The 18,446-nt window shown below is 46.6% G+C and overlaps 1 protein-coding gene across 13 annotated transcripts in view; it reads left to right on the top strand.

Moving 5' to 3' along the window:
* The window catches only part of BMP4 (bone morphogenetic protein 4), a 163,763-nt gene that overhangs the window by 142,296 nt on the left and 3,021 nt on the right, over window positions 1-18,446 (top strand). For 8 of the 13 annotated variants that reach the window (XM_021403059.1, XM_021403055.1, XM_021403056.1 and 5 more), the window contains 6 exons: window positions 2,733-2,855; window positions 5,230-5,345; window positions 5,455-5,798; window positions 7,444-7,749; window positions 11,477-14,721; window positions 15,543-15,754. In XM_021403059.1, coding sequence (XP_021258734.1) covers window positions 15,735-15,754 — 20 coding nt within the window. In that variant the 5' untranslated portion in view covers window positions 2,733-2,855; window positions 5,230-5,345; window positions 5,455-5,798; ... (1 more) ...; window positions 11,477-14,721; window positions 15,543-15,734. Of the gene's footprint in view, window positions 1-2,732; window positions 2,856-5,229; window positions 5,346-5,454; window positions 5,799-7,443; window positions 7,750-11,476; window positions 14,722-15,139; window positions 15,314-15,542; window positions 15,755-18,446 lie in introns of all 13 variants that reach the window. The other 5 variants (XM_021403058.1, XM_021403062.1, XM_021403063.1 and 2 more) reach the window with 5 other exon arrangements.

The following is an 18,446-nucleotide window of genomic DNA, read 5'->3' as shown; positions in this document are numbered from 1 at the left end:
CATCCCATTTGTATGCTCAGTGGTATCTTAAGCAGTGGCAACTAAAATAGTGATATGCGAAAGACACCTGCTTTAAATAAATACAGTAATCTGCCCAAAGCTCCCTGAATGCACTGGCGTTCAGTGAGGGCCCTGAACCTGCAGACATACCTATGCTTAACAACATAATCATTAAAGAACAGAAACCTCTCCTTCTAATCCCCCTCATACAGAACAACATGTGGATGTTAGCATATTTGGACTGCTTTGCATTCCTTCTTGCCTGCTTCTGAGAACATACTACATTTTAAAACTTGTTGGGTTCTTTCATGTTTTATTTGACCCTATGTAATTGCATTCCTGAAGGAATAACAGGCTCCCACAGTGATTTATACCCTGTATTAAATGTCAGTTTTGAAGAGACACAGTTAGCAGTTTGGTTTAACCTCCTGCCTTCCGATGTAAGTTCAAAACCAAAGCGGAGCTCAGGATCCAAGGGGAAAAGCGAAAAGATGAAAATGGACTTAGAGGCAGCACAGAATGAGATGCCCGTGTTCCCAGCCCCTCACCTTTAGAAGACACCAGAATGAGATGTCATCAAGCCAGCCCTATTTTTAACCATCATTGGCATGCGGCACTGCTGCCCTTGACCAGCTGTGCAGGCTGTAAATTCGTGCTGCACGACGCTCTGCTTTCTCCAGAGCCTCCAACAATGGGCCAGGGCACTTTCTGCTGCAAAACCCACCCAGTCGCCCAACAAACCAACCCCCAGCGGCTCTGGCATGTGTCCCAATAGGAAGGTCAGCGAAATAAATCGTCCTGGTGATTAAGAGCTGCTCCTTTGTTTTTTATGCGTGTAACTGCGCCTAAATAGCGAAGCAGGATACGTACGTTATTGCTGTTTTAAATATTTCATTCCCTTTGTAGATTTCCTTACGACAGACTTCACAACGGCTTAATCGTACGTTTTGACCTAATTATGAGGGATTCGGTTAAATAAATCTTGATGTAATGCTATATTCTTGATGAAATGGTGTTTTTATGTGTGTGTGTGCATTTAAATGTAAAAGCAAACGCAGCCTGTGTTGGGATCTGACACTGCTTTAGTGGTCATCTTTGCTAGAACCAGGAGTGAAACACGTAACGGGGCGTTCTTGAAGCATCAGTACCGTACCTACAAACCTATTTCCCATGCGCAGGAGGTGAACGTCCTGGTGATCACTTTCCTTACCGTGCAACTCCAGTGTTTCATTTCTCAGGCAGGAGATTGAGCTGGAGCTGCTCCAAGGAGGATTCAGTTCTCACACTGAAAGTGATAGATTTGATCCACCAGACTCATTTTTCCCTAAAATATCTTAGGCAAAGATATTCAACTGAATGCAAAGATTTTGTGGGATCAACCCAGGTCGTTGTTCTGACCTCGGCACATGACTCATTTTTCAGCTGAAGTCATTCAGGGCATTTCCATTGCCTTCTACAGAGCCTCTTCACTTGTCCATCAGGTGAATGATGAGAACAGAACTGACAATGATCTCTTATTTTGAAGTGAAAAATGGAGGCGATAATGCTTTCGTAGGGTTGGGTTTATCTCGACAAAGCCATGGAATAAGTTGCCCTCTGGAAGCAGATGTCACTGCTGACCCTTCAGGGAGCTAATATGATGAGCATAGACCTGATGCTTGTCTTTCAGATGGATAGAGTTAGGTAAGATGAATCCTACCTGGTGATGTATACACAGTATTGTGTGTCAGCTACCCGTGTCTTCTAGATGTGCTGCCAGATTGCTGTAAATGCTCGTGCTGTGGTGTGAGACACTCTGGTGTAGGGTCTTCCCCAGCCAAATCCACCAAGAAGAAAAGGGTTTTGTGGTAACCTGAGCTCATCAGCCTATGGAGTGCAGTTAATGTCTCAGGAATATGGCACAAGATTTGCCTTTCATAGCCTTAGATGGCAGAACAATAGGTATCCATCCCTGCAGTTGTCACACTTCATCACTGCAGGGCACAGTCTTGTTTAATGCCACTCTTCCTGACAATACTACCAGTTCAAAGTCGAAGGAGCAAGTCTTAGGCTTGAATGCATTTGCTTCACAGCTATGAGAGCCAGTTCCTCTGCGTTCAGTAGGATCACCTACAGTAGCTGTCTTGCTTCAGGACTAGGAATATGGCGGTTGGACTACACGATCTCAGTGGTCTTTTCCAATCATAATGATTCTATGATTCCATGAATATTCTGTCCTGAACTGATAAGCATTTCCTCCCTGGTCTTTATTTAGTTATTTATGCTGCTGGCTGGGATTGCAGGTTCCACGGGCAGAGCATTGTCCATTCACACATCAGCGAGAGTTCTGCTGTCCCTCTTACAGGGTGGGAAAATGTGAAGATGAACCCGAATTAAGGCCCTCATTCAATGAGGCTCTGGTTTAAATAGACCCATGCCCAGGCACGCTGTGGTGCGTCTGTTTGGTTATTATGGGACATGGAGAGATAATGCCCCAGGGTTCAGCCCCATTAGCCTCCCTGGTAGCTCTGATTCAGAAAGGAGGTAAAGCAGTCGCAAACAAAGAATCTTAAGCCAGTGTGAGGAGAGAAATAGCAATTCCCAATCAGCATCAACATATCAATGTGGTTTTATTTAATCACACCTGGTCCTTCTGCCAGCACTTGATCTCACTAATGAGAATTAAAGAACTGAGTGAGGAGTATCTCCTGGATTTCTCAGGTATTTTAGAAAATGTTATTAATATTTTCCAGCCACTCAAGACACTAAAAGCTGAAACAGCACCAGCAGAGGGAGACAAACCCTGTTATCAGACCAGGACTTGAAGGAATCGCTGCTTCTTTGTAGGAACCTGAACTGGAAATGGAACACTTGTGGTGAGATGTTGTGTGCCATTAAAGTCTGCATGTGCTTAGAAGCATGAAATAAGGATAGAAGAAGTTCTCTTAAATATATATGTATATATGTCCTCGTACCATACTGTACGTTTCTTTGGCCAGAAACAAAATGTTTCTCTTTTTTTTTTTTTTTGGTGGGCTGCATATGTATGTGCATGTGGGTGTACATACATTTCTTTTCAGCTAAAACAGTGCAGTTATGTTAACTTTATTTCAGATGAGAAATTTGAGCATTTAGACAAGATTTACCCAAATATCCTTGAATTCTACTGATTTTTTTCCTTTTTGTTGAGGGAAAACTGTCACCAGACTTAATTAAAGTAAACATTTAGGCTTGAACACACCAAAATGGTGTTCCCTGGTGAATGGGATAGTTGTTTGGAATGTTTTAATCAGACAGAATGGTGATGGTTTTGGTTTTCCTCAAGTAAGAAACCAACCATGGCTAAGGAAGTTTTAATGCCACTTGAAAAGAAATTGCAGTAATGAAGAAACTGAAATCTTGGCTTACCTGAGGATATATGAAGCAGATTAGTTTCACCACTGAACGGTTATATTTGTATTTTCTTCACTGGTCAGATAGACTGGGTTTTTGTTCCTCTAGCTGTGTATCTAAGAGGATGATTGTCTTGAACCAGTGAGCATGTGGAGAAGTGTCCCCTTGTTTGTGTATAATGAATATTGCTTGTGCTGTTGGGAGGCCAAATGGCTTCTATAGCAAAGGATTGCCTGCAATGGCAGGAAGTTGTGATGTGTTTCTTAAAAGCGATTCCACTGATGTTTGCACTGGGATTGAACTGGTTGGACTGGCACGTGCTGTGGGATTGAGTCCCCCATGTTGGGAGGAGAGGGACCTTGTCTGACAAGGTTGGCTCTCAGTGCATGCGCTGTGAGTGTTGTAGTTCTATGGGTTTCCTGCAAAACTCTTACTGTGAGCAGTGCGTAGGTGAGATGTATGAGCCCAAAGATCTGAAAGGCCCTTGGTCAGGCACAGCTGGTGCTGACAGGTATCATTTCCAGACAGGACAGGACCTGCTTGTGGGTGAGTCCTGCATCTCCTATCTGGAGAAAAGCCATCTTGTAGATGGAGAAATGTCATCTTATAGCACGAACCACAAGAGGAAAACATGCAGGGGGATAGGTTTGTAGAAATCATTCTTTAATTAATTGTCTAGATAGAAATAACTGTGGATGTCTTCAAATACACTGCTGCTACAGATAAAACCAACAGTAAAAATCTTTGCGAGTGCTCAGCAAGGATTTTTTCTTTCTGTACTGTGGGTACTTGTGATGGCATTGACTGGTGCAAATATATACTAGCAGGAGACCTTGGGAGATCATCTATCCCTCTACCCCAAGGTCTGAGCCATTCCTGGCAAACCTTTGCCTCAACAGTGACAGGGTCTGCAGCTCCCTGACTAATTTACTCCGATGCTCACCTGTCCTTCCTCTTAGGAAACTTGTCTAATGCTTGACCTAAATCCTCCTTGCTGCAATTTAAACCCATTATTTCTTGTGTTATACCCAGTGGACACGGAGAACAATTTATTACCTTCCTATCTGCAACAACCTTTTACATAGTTGAAGGCTGTTATCATGTCTCCCCCTCAGTCTTTTCTTCTCTAGACTAAACAAACCCAATTCTTTCAATCTTTCCTCATAGGTCATGTTTTCTAGACCCCTGATCATTTTTGTTATGGAAATAAACATCCTTTAAATCAAGTTCTGTGAATCAATCTTGTGTAGAAAGGAAGGGAAACAGAGAGGTTAGCGTTAGCATTGGGAACAGGAATCTGGTGGTGAAAGAAGTGAATTTTCAGAGGTCTGTTCAGAGTACAGCCATCCATTCTTCTTTGGGATTTGGAAATATATTGAACACATTTTCTTTCCCTGTGTTGCCTTGGGAAAATCTTCTGCGTATCTGCGACCAGAAGGAAGACAATATATCATTTCCACAGTTTATATGGAAAGCAGTCTGTGAAAAAGCATTGGGAAGGATACCAAAGTGAGGGAATTTTGAGTTGTATTGTATGTCCATCACACAGACTTTCTAAAATCCACTTGCCTGCAGTGATATCAACGTTTGCTCTCCAACAAGTTGTGTAGGCTGTCCCCAAGGGCAATTTAAAACTGGATCATCACTCTTGCTTCTTCAGAAAATTTCGTCTCATTGTGGAGTCCCTATGGGCTGAGTCTTTGGCACTGAAGAATTAAGGAGCTACGGAGACTATCGCTGTTAATGTGAAAACTGGGAGCTGTGGAAGGATCCATAAAAAGTTTCCTGTGCTTGCGCTCCTTTTTGTCCTCCAAAGTAGCATGCACTGGGCTGAAGCTATTTTATGTATTTTTCTAGATCCTGGATTGTGGAGGACTATGCTGCTAATGCTTCCAGGCAAGCAAAGCCTGCAGCATCCTTTTGGTCTTGGTGCGTTCAATGGGCGATGCATTGACTCAGCCTTTTACTCAAAGGTAAGTGTGAAGCTGTGCTAAATCCAGATTAAGATCAAAGACACTGCAGCTACGTGATGTGAAGCACTCCAACAATCACTTTTTTTTTATTATTTAATTTATTCTGAAGGCTTTATGCTGGATTCAGATATCACCTGTCTTTCTTTCCTCGGCCTGTTTAAACAATAAAGCCAGCAGGAGCATCAGACTGCGTGCTTTGGCTAACTTGAGTTGTGTGTGCCAACATCTGATCCAGATTCCTTGGTAATGGACGTGGAAACCCTGCAGAACAATCAACCTATAAACATGAGACAGCATAAAATTTTATAGAGAGAGCTGGAGGGCCAAGAGCATCTCAAAGTGGAGTGCAACGATGGACTTTGAAAAAGAAGTTCAGGAGGATATGTTACAAGAAAAAGAAATGGAGAAGGACCAGTCTTGGTCCTTGCACAGGAGATGCTGTAACAGCTAAAGGTGGGATGTTAGCTGGCATGTGGTACCCATGTGAATGCGAAATGTTCAGTAGAAAGTGGAAGTCGTTCTCAGACAGGCAGACCTGTATGGAAAGGCCTGTTTTGCAAGGAGACTTCCCAAATGTTCTCTCATCAGAGACAACATGGATTTGGCCTGTCAGAGTTGTTCAATTTGAGGCCCTATCTGTGGGCCTATCTAGCTGAGAGTTCCAAAATTCTTTAGCAGAGGTCCAAAATAAACAAGCTGTGGCAAAGGAAAAATGCTTTTTGCTCCTTGCAGATTACTGGGAATGATCTTCCTTTTTCTGCCTGATCCGATGATGAAGGCTCTCTTATCTTCCAGCAGCCAGACTCGAGAGGATGCATGAGTGCTTCCTCTAAGCAAAGTGGAGGAGGCCAGAGACAATATTTTGTCTAAAGCAAAACACATTTGCTCATGAGATGCCAGTAAACACATACACTGCAAAAAATGAGTTTTGCCGTGATGAGTTTGGTCATCACGATGGAGCTGTTTCGTAGCAATAGCCAAGGAAAGGTTCTGGTTTTAGATATTCTTGTTTTTACAACTATCTAAGAAACTCCACTTCCCATAACTAGTTGCAAATGGCATTGTAACCGAATCACTCCTATATCAGATCCACCTTTCCTGAAGACAGGCTTACAGTGTTAGATACAATACCAAAGCTGTACTTTTGAGATGGTTTCCATGGAATTTCTCCCATACTGACCCTAAAACCTCAAATGCTTTAATATGTGCTTAGGGCCCCGTAAGACACAGGGCCGTCATTAATTAGCAAACACCCTGAGCACATGTTTAATTTTAAGCATGTACTTTTCTCTCTCAGGGGTCCATAGGATTTAAGGGCTTGAAGTGAATGGGTTTAGGGATATGCTCAAAGATAAGCATGTGTTTAGTTGCTTTCCTGTTCTGTGGCTTTATTTGTTTTTACAGAAATAAGAGAAATGAAAGATCTTATTACAGATCAAACACAAATAAATGTCCAAAACACAGCAGGGAGGCTTAGGTCTTGGTTCAGAGCCCAATGAAGTCAATGGAAAAACACCCCAACACCTCAGTGGACATCAGAGCAACGTCCTTAGAGGACCGGTGATGAACCCACTGCAGAAACTTGTTGAATGCCTCATGTTTCTTTGCAAGGTTTCCTTATCTTGTATCCAGATGTTACTAACAAGGACTTTTATTAGCTGCTGAGAAGTACTAGAGCAGCAGTTTTTCAACTCTTAAAACACACGCATACAGAGATGGGGGAGAAACAGACAGAAAAAATCACAGCAGCAGTGATTGCGCTGCATGGAGCTGCGAGTGTATTTCAAAAGTTTCCCAGTTCTTACCAGTACAACCATTACTTGATCGCACTGATCTTAAAGTGTTTGCTCTCTTTTTTCATGGAGTGCAGTAAGGCAAGTGAGACAGTTCCTAGGGTGAATGCAGTCTCTTTGCAGAGGGAAAAGTTTATACAACAGGAACAGCAGGTTCCTTTGAATAGCGTTCGTCTTTTTTGCCTTCAGATCTTTACAGTGTAGACAGCCACACCTGAGTTGCTCATTCAGCTCCCCTTTTTAGGCATGCAGGGAAACAGCCGCCTTTCAAGAGCAATTTGATGTATTTTGGATGTTCGTTTCAGGATATGAGGATGCTGTAGGTTCCTCCATTTGATCAGCTGGATTTGCACCCGAATTTTGATCCCATGGCTCCGGCTGAAGCGCTCCTTACTTCTGCAGGGACTGTCCCCCACGCCAGCAGAACCACCTGAGCCATCGGCCATCCCCCAGCAGGGAAGGGATCACGGGCAGCTGGTCAGGCATGTCGTGGTTGTCACGTGTGTGATCTGCCTCCCAGGAGGAAGGCATTTGGGTTGCAGACCCAGAGCCATGGGACGAGCTTTGTTCAAGCCAGCAAGCAGAGCGCCCACCTAGTCCCTGGAGAACTGGTAAGCAGTTAGCCCTTGCTAAGCTGATATTGCTTCATCTTCTATTATTACTTGTGTTTGCTAGGTCGAACTGACACCAACTGGTCTGCTACGGCCACATCGTAGTACCTATCCAGAGTCTCTGGAGAATTGCTAAACTGTAAGGACGTGCAAAACCCATGTTCCAATGACTGCCTGTGTTTGCTAGGTCAAACTGACACTGATCTGCAGAGACGAGCTATGGTCACACCTTTCTTTTACTCTGGAGGAATATCCTCTATCACTCCAGGCCTTAATTCCTCATCAGTGATGAACTTCTGATGGTATTCACCGACTGTAGCTCTGTGATTTGGTACGGTGGGAAAGTAGAAGCTGCTTGGCACGCCGGAGTTGTAACGTTCTGCTATAAGTCTAACAGAACCAAAGATACAAAAGTGATATTATTGGCAGCTTGGCCGCTTACTGGGTGAGCCCTACAAAATTCCTTTGATGTTTTAGTCATATTTGATACGAACAGGCCAGATTAAAAAATGCCAGAGTTTTCCAAATCCTAAAATGCAAAAACAAAGCGTTGGACCCGGCCTTCCTTTTCCTTCACAGTTCAGAGATTGCAAGGAAAATGATTTGAAGCATTTCCTTCTTCTAACACCAAAACAGAGCCTGGCTTTTATATAAAGAGAAAACTGTTTCTGTTGAATGCTGAGAGCTGTGCTTTTGTATCACGCTGTTTCACAGAACTAGAAGATACAAATCAATGGGGAAATGTACAGTCGCAGTACTGTAATTTTTATATCTACATTCCCTACGATTATGATTTTAGGACACATTTCCTCCTTGCCCCCTAGAAGATTTACTTCTTTCTGCCCAGCCCTTTTCTTAAATTTCTGTAGTCCCCTGAATATAGCCTGCTGCCCTTAGTCACATTAAAAAAAAACCACACTGACTTGAAAGGAAAATGTTAAGTTCTTCAATGAGTGGAAAAATACTTCTGTTGTTTAAATGTAAGTAATTAAACTGAGGACTTTCTCCAAAGCAAACCTTGACAATCTAACAGCCATCTTTGGCTTTTGCGCCGCATGGAGTTTCTTTTACATTTTTAAATGCATTCCTTGTTTCAGTAAATGACACCGGGCTCACCAGCAGTGACTGAGTGATTAGTTTATCATCCTCTTAGTGCAGCCATCTAGATCTTTAACTCTTTAAGCAGTGGCATTTAAGACTTGAGAACACCCAGGAACACGCCTGAGGCTTTAGGCATTCTCAATTCAAGCCAATCTTGGATATCAGGTGAAAACGAATAAAAGAAAGTAGATGGACGCACTCTGATAACGCTTTAAACAAGTCAGGTAAGCTAAATTGCAAATAAACAGCAGGCTTTTTAAAGAGGAAGCCAATTCCCCTTTCCTGGGACCGCTTGGGTCATCAGGTGTCCGAGCAGCATAAAATTACGTGGAGAAAATCTCCCGGCGTACAAAGGGAGAGAAGGGTGACAATCTGCATTTCCCAAGGCTGTGGGGCAGGGATTTTTGCTGTATTTACCACTCGTTTCTTACGTGGTGCAGTCAAAACAAAACTTTTGGTTGTAAGGAGTGCGTGTGAGCTGAAACGTACTGCGCCGATGCCCTGCGCTAAAACCATGTCCATGCAGAGATGCGCAGCCCTTGGCAGCAACAGGAGCCTTTGGAGAAGGAAGAGCCTCTTCTTACTTCAGAGCAGAAAGGTGCGGGGGGACTTTCAGACAGAGGGGAAGGGCTGAGCTGTGGGCTGCTGACCCGCTGTGCCTGCTGCTCGGCATCGTGGATCTTCACCTATCATCCGATCCTGCTCAGTAACGCGAGCCAGATCCCCATGTGTGCCCTCTGCCATGGGAGACGCGGAGCTGCTCGCCCTGTGCAGGCCAAGTGCTCTGGGATCTCTGTAGCTGGGTAGAGCCAGGAGTATGTGAATGCACCAACAGGGCAGAACCCAGAGCTCAGCTTTCAGTTATTTGTTTTATTTTAAAAAATGCTTTTGTAGTTTCGTCCGCTGCCTGTGGTCAGTTGTTTTCGCTTTGTTTTGTTTTGTTCTGTTTTGTTTGCAGGCTGGACTTGGAGTTTTGCTGTTTGGGGAGAAAGGAGTTTTTGCCCAGCAGGGCAGAATGATCCTGGGTGGAAAGGGAATGGATGATGCTCAGTGAGATAAATTCTCTACATCCTGAAAAATGTTGAGTGGACTGGGAGCTACCTCTGAGAGAGCAGAGCTGTGCTCCTGCGAGCACAGACCAGTTAGGTCTCCAGTTTTCTGGTGACTGTTCTGTCGCCTGAGGGCCGCAGCCATTCTCAACACTGTAAATACCTTCAGACACCTGCTTCAGGCATGCCTCCCTATCAGAAGCCATGAAGAAGGCGATCTAGTTGTGCTGTCTGTTTCACGGTTCTTCCTCTGTGGTGGCCTCATCTTGGTGGCTTATCAACAGGGGAACCTCTGAAAAAGGAGTCACTGCTGTTTTGAGCTTTGGATCAGGATTTGGATCCACTGTCTCTGACTCAAGTCAGCACTCAGTGGCTCTAAACTCTCTTTGCTTTCTCATTTTATCCTCCAACCATGTGTCTTAATCCACTTAGTCTTCTAATTGGAATCCCTCGGGTCCCAAACCCACTCGGCCCCATGCGTCCTTGCCATGCTCAGCCTGGTCCGAAGTGGATGCAGCAGAGCCCCCTGCCCCACTTTGCCTCTGCGCCTTCTCAGGGACATGCACGGAGGGTGAGAAGAGGCAGCAGTCAGCAGGGCAGAGGTGGGGCGAGCAGGAATGCAGGCTGAGACCAAAGAGATCCTCAGGGAAAATGCTGCAGCTGCATTGTTCTGCTTTCTGTGACTCCAAGTGCCACACCAGCACGCCCAGGGGGCCGGTGCTGTGAGATACGAGTGTCACACTAAATGCGGGTGCAGCACACATGGAAAACGCTGCTTTGGACTCCACATCTTCAGCCTTCTGTTCAAAACCCGAGCTCGAAGCCTGGATCCCTCCAGGCCCCCGATGCTGTGCACCTGCCGGTTGCATCTCTCTGAGTTGTCTTTGCAGAGCAGCGTGAGCCTGTTGTGACACCTTGGCGCCTTTGGCTTCACTCCCGTTTTCTAGAATTGCACTTGGCCTTGCTTTGGCCCTCAGCCCAGGCTGAATGCGCCTTCTTGGTTTTCACTTATTTCCCATATCGGTTTTCTCCCCTGCTTCTCTTCAGGGATCTGGCTGCAAACCCCTGTGCCCAGGTGGGTGAGCAGCCCCTCACTCCCAGGGTCCCTTTGTTTGTAAGAGGGTGAGACGTGGGATGTCCTCAGACTCGTTCCTTTTTTGCAGTTTTTCTTCCTCCTTCAAACTGAATTTTAGACGGTTCTTCTCCTAAATGTCTCTCTTCTCCCTTTTCCTGAAACAGTCCCTCTGTTTCATTTCTCTGCAAGCTGCTTGGTTACTGGTATTTTAAAAATAAAACAAGTAGACCCTGCAGATGGCCCTGAGTAGGAAGCCTGGTTTGCCTGTGGGATTAGACACGCACGGTACACACGTACAGCTCTGGTTTACCCACATCATTTGGATAAGGTATCAGAGAGCACAGACTGCCTTTGCACTGAAGCCTGCAGGTCAAGGAATCGGCCTCTCTCCAGTCCAGGGGCCGTGTGGCTGCCAGCCAGTAAGCTAAAGCCCTGACCACTATTTCTGGAAAATGCTGGAAACCCACCTCAGACAACCATGTGTTTAATTTCTCCTTTCCAGGCGTGTTCACTTTTGCTTCTTTCTTACGGGGAAGATTTTGCTTCCGTCTCCCAGCAATGTTTCCCTTCTGCTCTTCTTCTCAAGCCAGTGCAACACAAGGAGAGTCAGCCCCGGTCGTTCTTCAAGAGCTGAGTGGTGAGGATGTCCCTCGGTGATGGGTGTACGGGGCAGTGCATACCCTGAGAGCAGCAAAACTTTGGTTTCATGTGCCGTAAACGAGAGATCATACAACAATCCTGTGTCATGGAGCTCTCCCAGTACTCTTGTAGGGACTGGAGCTCTACTAAAATGCTGTGACAGCCTTCTGTATGCTGGGCTGGATGTGGCACTGGGCGGAATGATCTATTGGGTGGCAAGCAGCCCATTGCAGGAGGGATGGAATTGGATGATCCTTAAGGTCCCTTCCAACCTGAGCCATTCAGTGATTCTATGACTTGTTTGGAACTGCTGTGTGGTTTTGCTTTATTTTTGAGGATGTTTCAAAGTGCTCTCGTTCTTCCTGGATGGAGACCATGACATGCCCTTAATTCTAATCTTCTCCTTTCCTCATTTTTTTTTAGTCACTCTTCACTGTTTAGCATATTCTTAGACACTTGGATAAAGTAGGTTTGTGGTGTCACAGAGTCACAAAGCTGAACCTAGACCTTCTGAAGTCCAAATCAACTCCTCCATCGTCAGACCAGCCTTCCTCTAGGCATGTCAGTACTTGCAGCATGGCCCAGAACCTCTCGCCTTTGAACTTCCCAGCTTCAGGCTGCTGAGTCAGCATCTGTGTATGATGGAAGCAGTGAAGGAGGAAACAGGTAATTGCTTAGGGAGGAAAAAGCCAAAAATGAAACCATGCCTTGCCGCCGTTGACACACACTCTGCTCCTGCTCGGGTGCTTTTGGGTAATAGGAAAGAATGCGGTGGGCTTTGATTCTACTTACAGGTGTTGTCTCAGAGCAGAAGAGAGCAGAGCAGGTAACAGAAAGTAAGAACATTTCTACCTTGAAAATAAAGCCAGAGAGCACCTCACTCCTTAGCTCACTTTATCAATAATAAAACAGCCTTGCTGCACTGCACTGAAATAGGTCCTGCTGAAAAAGTTATTGTCAGGAAGGACTGGAAGTTCTTCTAGCTCTTTCCTTCCCATATACCTGTTTCAGAAGGACTAAATCTGTAGGGTACTTGCAGTGAACCGCGTTGTCCTGACAAATGTGTTGCGCTAACATGGATTGCTTTGCACTGTAGTAAGCCACTGAGATCCTTGGTGAAGACCTTGCTGCACTTAGTATGTTTTAGCCAAGTGTGATGGATATGTGTGTTTATGTGCTTGTGTGTGTTTATATACACATAGATGGCTATAAAAGTACATGGGATACTGAGCTGAAGTAGGACAGCAGCTTGGCAAGAAATACTGACAAAGCCAATAGAACCTGCAGCCTCATCTAGATGTCTGTGGGGAAGCAGCCTTTCCCCGAAGTGATTTTTCTCATCACATGTCTGTGGGAAGCTCATGCTCTGTTCATCCACATTCCCTATGTAAGCCTATTTGGTGAGTACTTTCTATGAATGATCCTTGGTCTGCTCATCGTGAGCACTTAGTCACCAGGCAAGTGGTGCAAATGAGCCTCACTAGTCTCCTGTGGCTGCAGGTGGAAGCCACAAGCCATGCCCACGTTCTCCACCTCCAGTCAGATGGGAATCCCTAAAAGGATTCCTCCTCTCTGATTTCAGGGGAGGACGTTCACAGTCATGAGTTTGAAATTCATAGATGTGCTGACATTTCCAGGCACTTATGATAATGCTCACTGCTAAACTCTTTTGCTGCTGCTGAAAACCAAACAGAATGTGCTCAGAGCAAACTCATCCAGCAAATTCAAGCATGTCCTCCTAGAACTATTTTTGCAGCAGCTGTCCTGCTCTGCTTATTTATGCCTTGTGCTAGCATTTGAAATCATTAAAGCCTCTGATGATAGCAGATCTCAAGACACAATTAAAGGACAAAGGCAAATGTCAGCACCCCGGAGGTGCCACATGGCTTTGCAGAATGGCAGATCTGGCAGTGCTGCAGGAAGTGTCAGAGTCATAGCTGAACACAAAGCCAAATATCAGTGCTGGAGACACTGAAGTGGTGTAGATGCTAAGGGAGCTGCCAGCGTTGTGGTGTTCTCAAAGCGTGTTTGTGGCTCAACCAATCTGAAATGAGCCATCTTCTCTTAACCATATGGCCTTATGGTGTTCCTAAGGAGAACGACGGTCTTGTGGATGCTCACCCCTGGAGGTGTTCAGGGACAGGTTGGATGGGGCCCTGGGCAGCCTGATCAGGTGCCTGTGTAGTTTGTGGCAACCCTGCCTGTGGCATGGGGGCTGGAAGTGGGTGATCTTTGGTGGTGATGGGTTGGCAGCTGGACCACTAAGATCACCTTCGAGGTCTTTTCCAACCTTAATGATGGTATGATTCTGTGAATACGTCCCTCAGTTTCTGGAGGTCCCTCTTGCATCTCAAGGATAAGGCTTTGATTGAGTGGTAAGCAAATGTAGGCTAAAAGCAATGTTTATTTCCAGAACGTGCATGAGAATACGGATATTCCTCTTGTAACAGTGATCAAGGGAACCAATGTATGTATAAATGATTTCACAACACATCGCTTCAGTCGTAGAATCCTAGCATTGTTTAAGCTGGAAGGGGCCCTTAAAGGTCATCTGGTTTGACTTCCCCAGGACCCAAGCCTCCTAGTTTCGATGCACTGCCCAAGAATCTCAGAAAGAACAGCACTGAGCAGCAGGGGCCTTGCAGTGTAACTGGAGCAGATGGACAATGTATGTACAAAAAGCGAGGGGTGAAATTCCCAGGTTTGCTCAGGATCTTTCAAAAGTGACAGAGGGAACAAGTCAAGGAAGAGCAACTGAATGTTCTCCCTGCATGGGGTGGTCATCCCTTTTGTGGATTTTGCAAAACGATAAAAATCATCCTTAACACTTCAGAACAGAGGAAAGCAGACAACCCTCCTGCTTCAGCTGCCGTCTATCTGATTACCAAAGACAGCCTTTTTGTAATGACATTTTTCTGTGTTCTGATGCAATGCTTTTATATTTCTTGGGGAAAAAAAGAAAAAAAAAGCTTGGAGTAAAGCTGCAGCCTGATTCTCTTGTGAGCCCAGGAGCGGTTCTAGACGTGATCCCAGCACCTTGCAAAGAGACACTTACACGTAAAGCTGGAGTGCGCTTCAAGCTGGGCCTGGTCCTGTGCTCCAGGAGAGGTATGGCTTTCTCCTTTCAAGAGGAGGCAGAAAGTACTGGTGGGACAGGCCAGCTCTGAAGCATGCAGAGAAATCACGGAAACCTCAGCGTGGCAGTAAAAGCTGCTCCCTTCGCCATGGCAGCAGCTGCGCTTGTTTTCGGGCTCTGTAGTGAAGAGCTACTTTGGAAAATGTAATCCCTCGGAGCTGTTTGTTCAGTGCCTTTGCTTTAATGGACAAGCTTAGGCCGCTGAAAGGAAGGAGTAGGAGGGAATTGATCTCAGCACACTTATGGGCATCTCCTCTTGTAATTCATGTCATTAAAACTTCTCTGACATGTGACTTTATTTATTTATTGATGGCTTCAGGCTTGTTTCTGCTCAAGCACAAATCTGGTGAGACAAGTTTGGTTTTTTTTTTTTCCCTTTCTTTTCCCAAGGCAGGTTGTTTGCAAACTTTGGAGCCCGAAAGGTGCAGCTGCTCTAAAAATAACACGGGATACAAGAACTGGTTTGGGGAGGTCTCTCTCTGCCCGAGTCCAGAGGCATCTCCCGAAGTGCTGCCATGAGCGGAGAAGTTTGTCTTGTAAACAGAGCTGGCCTAATTTCTAGAGGTGCTGAATACTGGATATTAGGAAACATTTCTTCTCCAGAAGAGCAGTGATGCACTGGAATGGGCTGCTCAGGGAGTGAGGGGGTCACCATCCCTGGGGGTGTTCCAGAGCCATGGGGATGTGGGACTGAGGGACGTGGGGAGTGGGCACGGTGGGGTGGGCTGGGTAGGGCTGGGGATCTCGGAGGGCTTTTCCAACTGGAATGATTCTGTGATTCTGTCACCCACAGTGCCTGCTGATAAGTCCTGAGCACACGAAACCTGGAAGCAGAGCAGATGTTAGCGGCTGGGATTGTATCAGGAATACTTTTGGGCTCATCTGTGATTACCGGGCTGAAACGAGAGCAATAATTGCAAGCAAAGCTGGGCACCAGGTGTCTAGGACCTGCCAGCTCCTGGGCTTCTCACCGCCACCGACAAACATGACCCGAGTCACATCAAGGTCTGTACATGCACAACTCACCTTTCTCCTCTGGCCGTTCTTTGCAAGGTGACATTCCCAATGAATCACAGAATCCTTCAGGTTGGAGAAGACATCTAAGATCCCCAAGCCCACCCCACCATGCCCACTGCCCATGTCCCTCAGTGCCACATCCCCACGGCTCCGGAACACCCCCAGGGACGGTGACCCCACCATTCCCTGGGCAGCTGTGCCAACTCATTACCACTCTTTCAGAAGAAATTTTTCCTAATACCCAACCTGAAATACCCAGTGAAGTGGTTCTCAGCTCGGAGGAGGCGAGCGGTCTTGCTGCCCAGGTGCAGACCCTCCTGGAAGGTTTTCATAGAGGTAGAAGTGCCCCAGTGCAGATGGGACTGGACCACAGGGAAGAACCTCTGCCACCGTCCCCACCGCCACGCGATGTGATGCGGGGTGAGGTGTGTCTCACACAGAGCATAGACATAACGTTCTCTATTTTTGATTTGCTGGATCTTTAAAACACACAATGTTGTATCTACCGCTGAATTAAGCAGTGTTTGCTTTTCAAGCCTTCCACATTTGTATTTTTAGCTCCATTTTGGCATTCACTTTTTTGGTTGGAATATATAACACACTCAGTTATTTAGCGTGCCTGGACTGAGTTCAGCCTGTGTGTAACTCCACGGGCTCGAGCAGAAGCTACGTTCAAGGTGAATTACTCTCTATGGGGCTAAGGAAATACAGCTTCTGTAGAAACGCATTTCAGCTCCCTCAGTAAATGCTACACTATTTCCATCCATGGTTATTCCGCTGTGGTTTGGGTTATGTATTTACATTTTACGGAATAAATACTACAGCTTTCCCCATGACTAACACTTCTTAGTAACCAATAAGCTACTCAAATACACCACTGCCTCCTACAAGAGCCTAAACCACAGTGCTCTCCACGGGCTTGCTGTCCCCAGCTGGCCACCTCCTCGCGCAGAGCCAGGGTTAACCAGCATTACATAAGTCACTTCTTGGATCCCTCTTTCATGGGACGGCTTCTTTGCGAAGGGGCTGGATGCTGCGGGACCGAATTCCTCGTCGATAAACATTCCCAGCACCTCTGGTCCTCCCGAAATCAGAGCGAGGTCCTCAGGCAAAGAGAGGGACACCTCACTGCTGCTCCCACAAAGAGGGAGCGGGTTGCTTTGCCGAATCCAGAGGTCTGCTTGGAAGAGCAGCGCTGTACAGGCCCTTGCACGAACTTTGTTTTGAGATGGGAATATTTTCAATGAAAATGTTATTTAACTTTAAAAAGTTGCCCAGCAGCTCCTCCAAAAATTGTTTTCCCTTCTTAAGAATAACACACAGTGTGATACGTTGGAAATGGCGATAGCAATATTTCACAAATTGTGATGGATTCATAGCCCAAATACTTTGCTAACCAGATGTTTCTTTTAAACTCGGAGTGGTATAGGAATAACTCAGAGATATCACAGTGTCAGCACTGCCTTTTATCTGCGTGCGCCCTTTCAGTGACATCCCCAGGCTTTTGTAATGCGTGGGTCAGGCCTGAGCTAGAAAAAGTGAACTGTTAAAGGAAGTCGTGTCTGATTGTGTGAGCTATGGGGCAGTGTAAGGAAGATGATGTGTGCTGCCGCAGTGTGCTTGGGCACAGCAGTTTGGTGCAGGGTTGTGCTCACAGTCCTGAGCCTGCTCTTGGTTCATCTTTGAGCTGAGCCTTCAGTTGCGCCAGGAGGGGTTCAGGTTGGATATTAGGAAACATTTCTTCTCTGAAAGAGTGGTAATGAGTTGGCACAGCTGCCCAGGGAGTGGAGGGGTCACCATCCCTGGAAGTGTTCCAGAGCCGTGGGGATGTGGCACTGAGGGACGTGGGCAGTGGGCATGGTGGGGTGGGCTGGGGTTGGGCCTGGGGATCTCGGAGTTCTTTTCCAACCTGAATGATTCGATGATTCTATGAGGAGTTCCCGTGGCCAACCCTCTGACTGTATCTAACCCTTCTTTCTATGGGTGGTGGTTTGTCCAACCCAAACAGATGCCCCAGTAGGGCAAAGGGATGATATCTTAACACTCTGGACGAGCTCTCCTTCTTTACCACAGGACTGTTCAGTCTGCGCCTTGTCAGCTTGTGGCACCCCATCACTCTCCATCAGGGCTCCCACCCTAGGAGCTGCCATCTCCAGAGCACCCCATTACTCCCAGCTGATGCGTGCCCATGGCCAACCACTGCATCCCACCTCGCTAGGGATCAGCTTTGATCCCTGGGATGCTGGGTTCATGCTCTCAACTCAGCCCCACATCTGGCCCTCATTGCAACCTTTGGCCATGCTGGGGCTGAACCATGAGGCAGGAGCATCCTTCCTCTGGGTGACCCTATTGGTACCCTACTGTGGACACACGTCCTCGTGGGATCAGGGAACCTGGCCCGGACAGAATGAGCTTTATTCCAGAGGGAAGGGAGAGAAAATGCCGACTGCAGGTGGGAACCGAAGGCAGAGAGCAGGGATAATGCAGCCCCTTGGGGACGCAGGGGAGCCGATCCCCGGGGATGCACCTGAGCGGGGCCAAACCGGGGGGTTGGAGGCACCGCGCTGCCGCCCACCTGAGCTCGGCCCCGGGGACCCCTCCCCGCCCGACCGCAGCTCTCCGCCGCCTCCCCCCTCCCTGGAGGGAGAACCAGGCGCGGGCGGCGGGGCGGGTCGGGCCG

This window comes from Numida meleagris, chromosome 6, assembly GCF_002078875.1.
Source record: "Numida meleagris isolate 19003 breed g44 Domestic line chromosome 6, NumMel1.0, whole genome shotgun sequence".
Taxonomy (NCBI): Eukaryota; Metazoa; Chordata; class Aves; order Galliformes; family Numididae; genus Numida; species Numida meleagris.
This window is presented reverse-complemented; position numbering and strand designations above follow the sequence as displayed.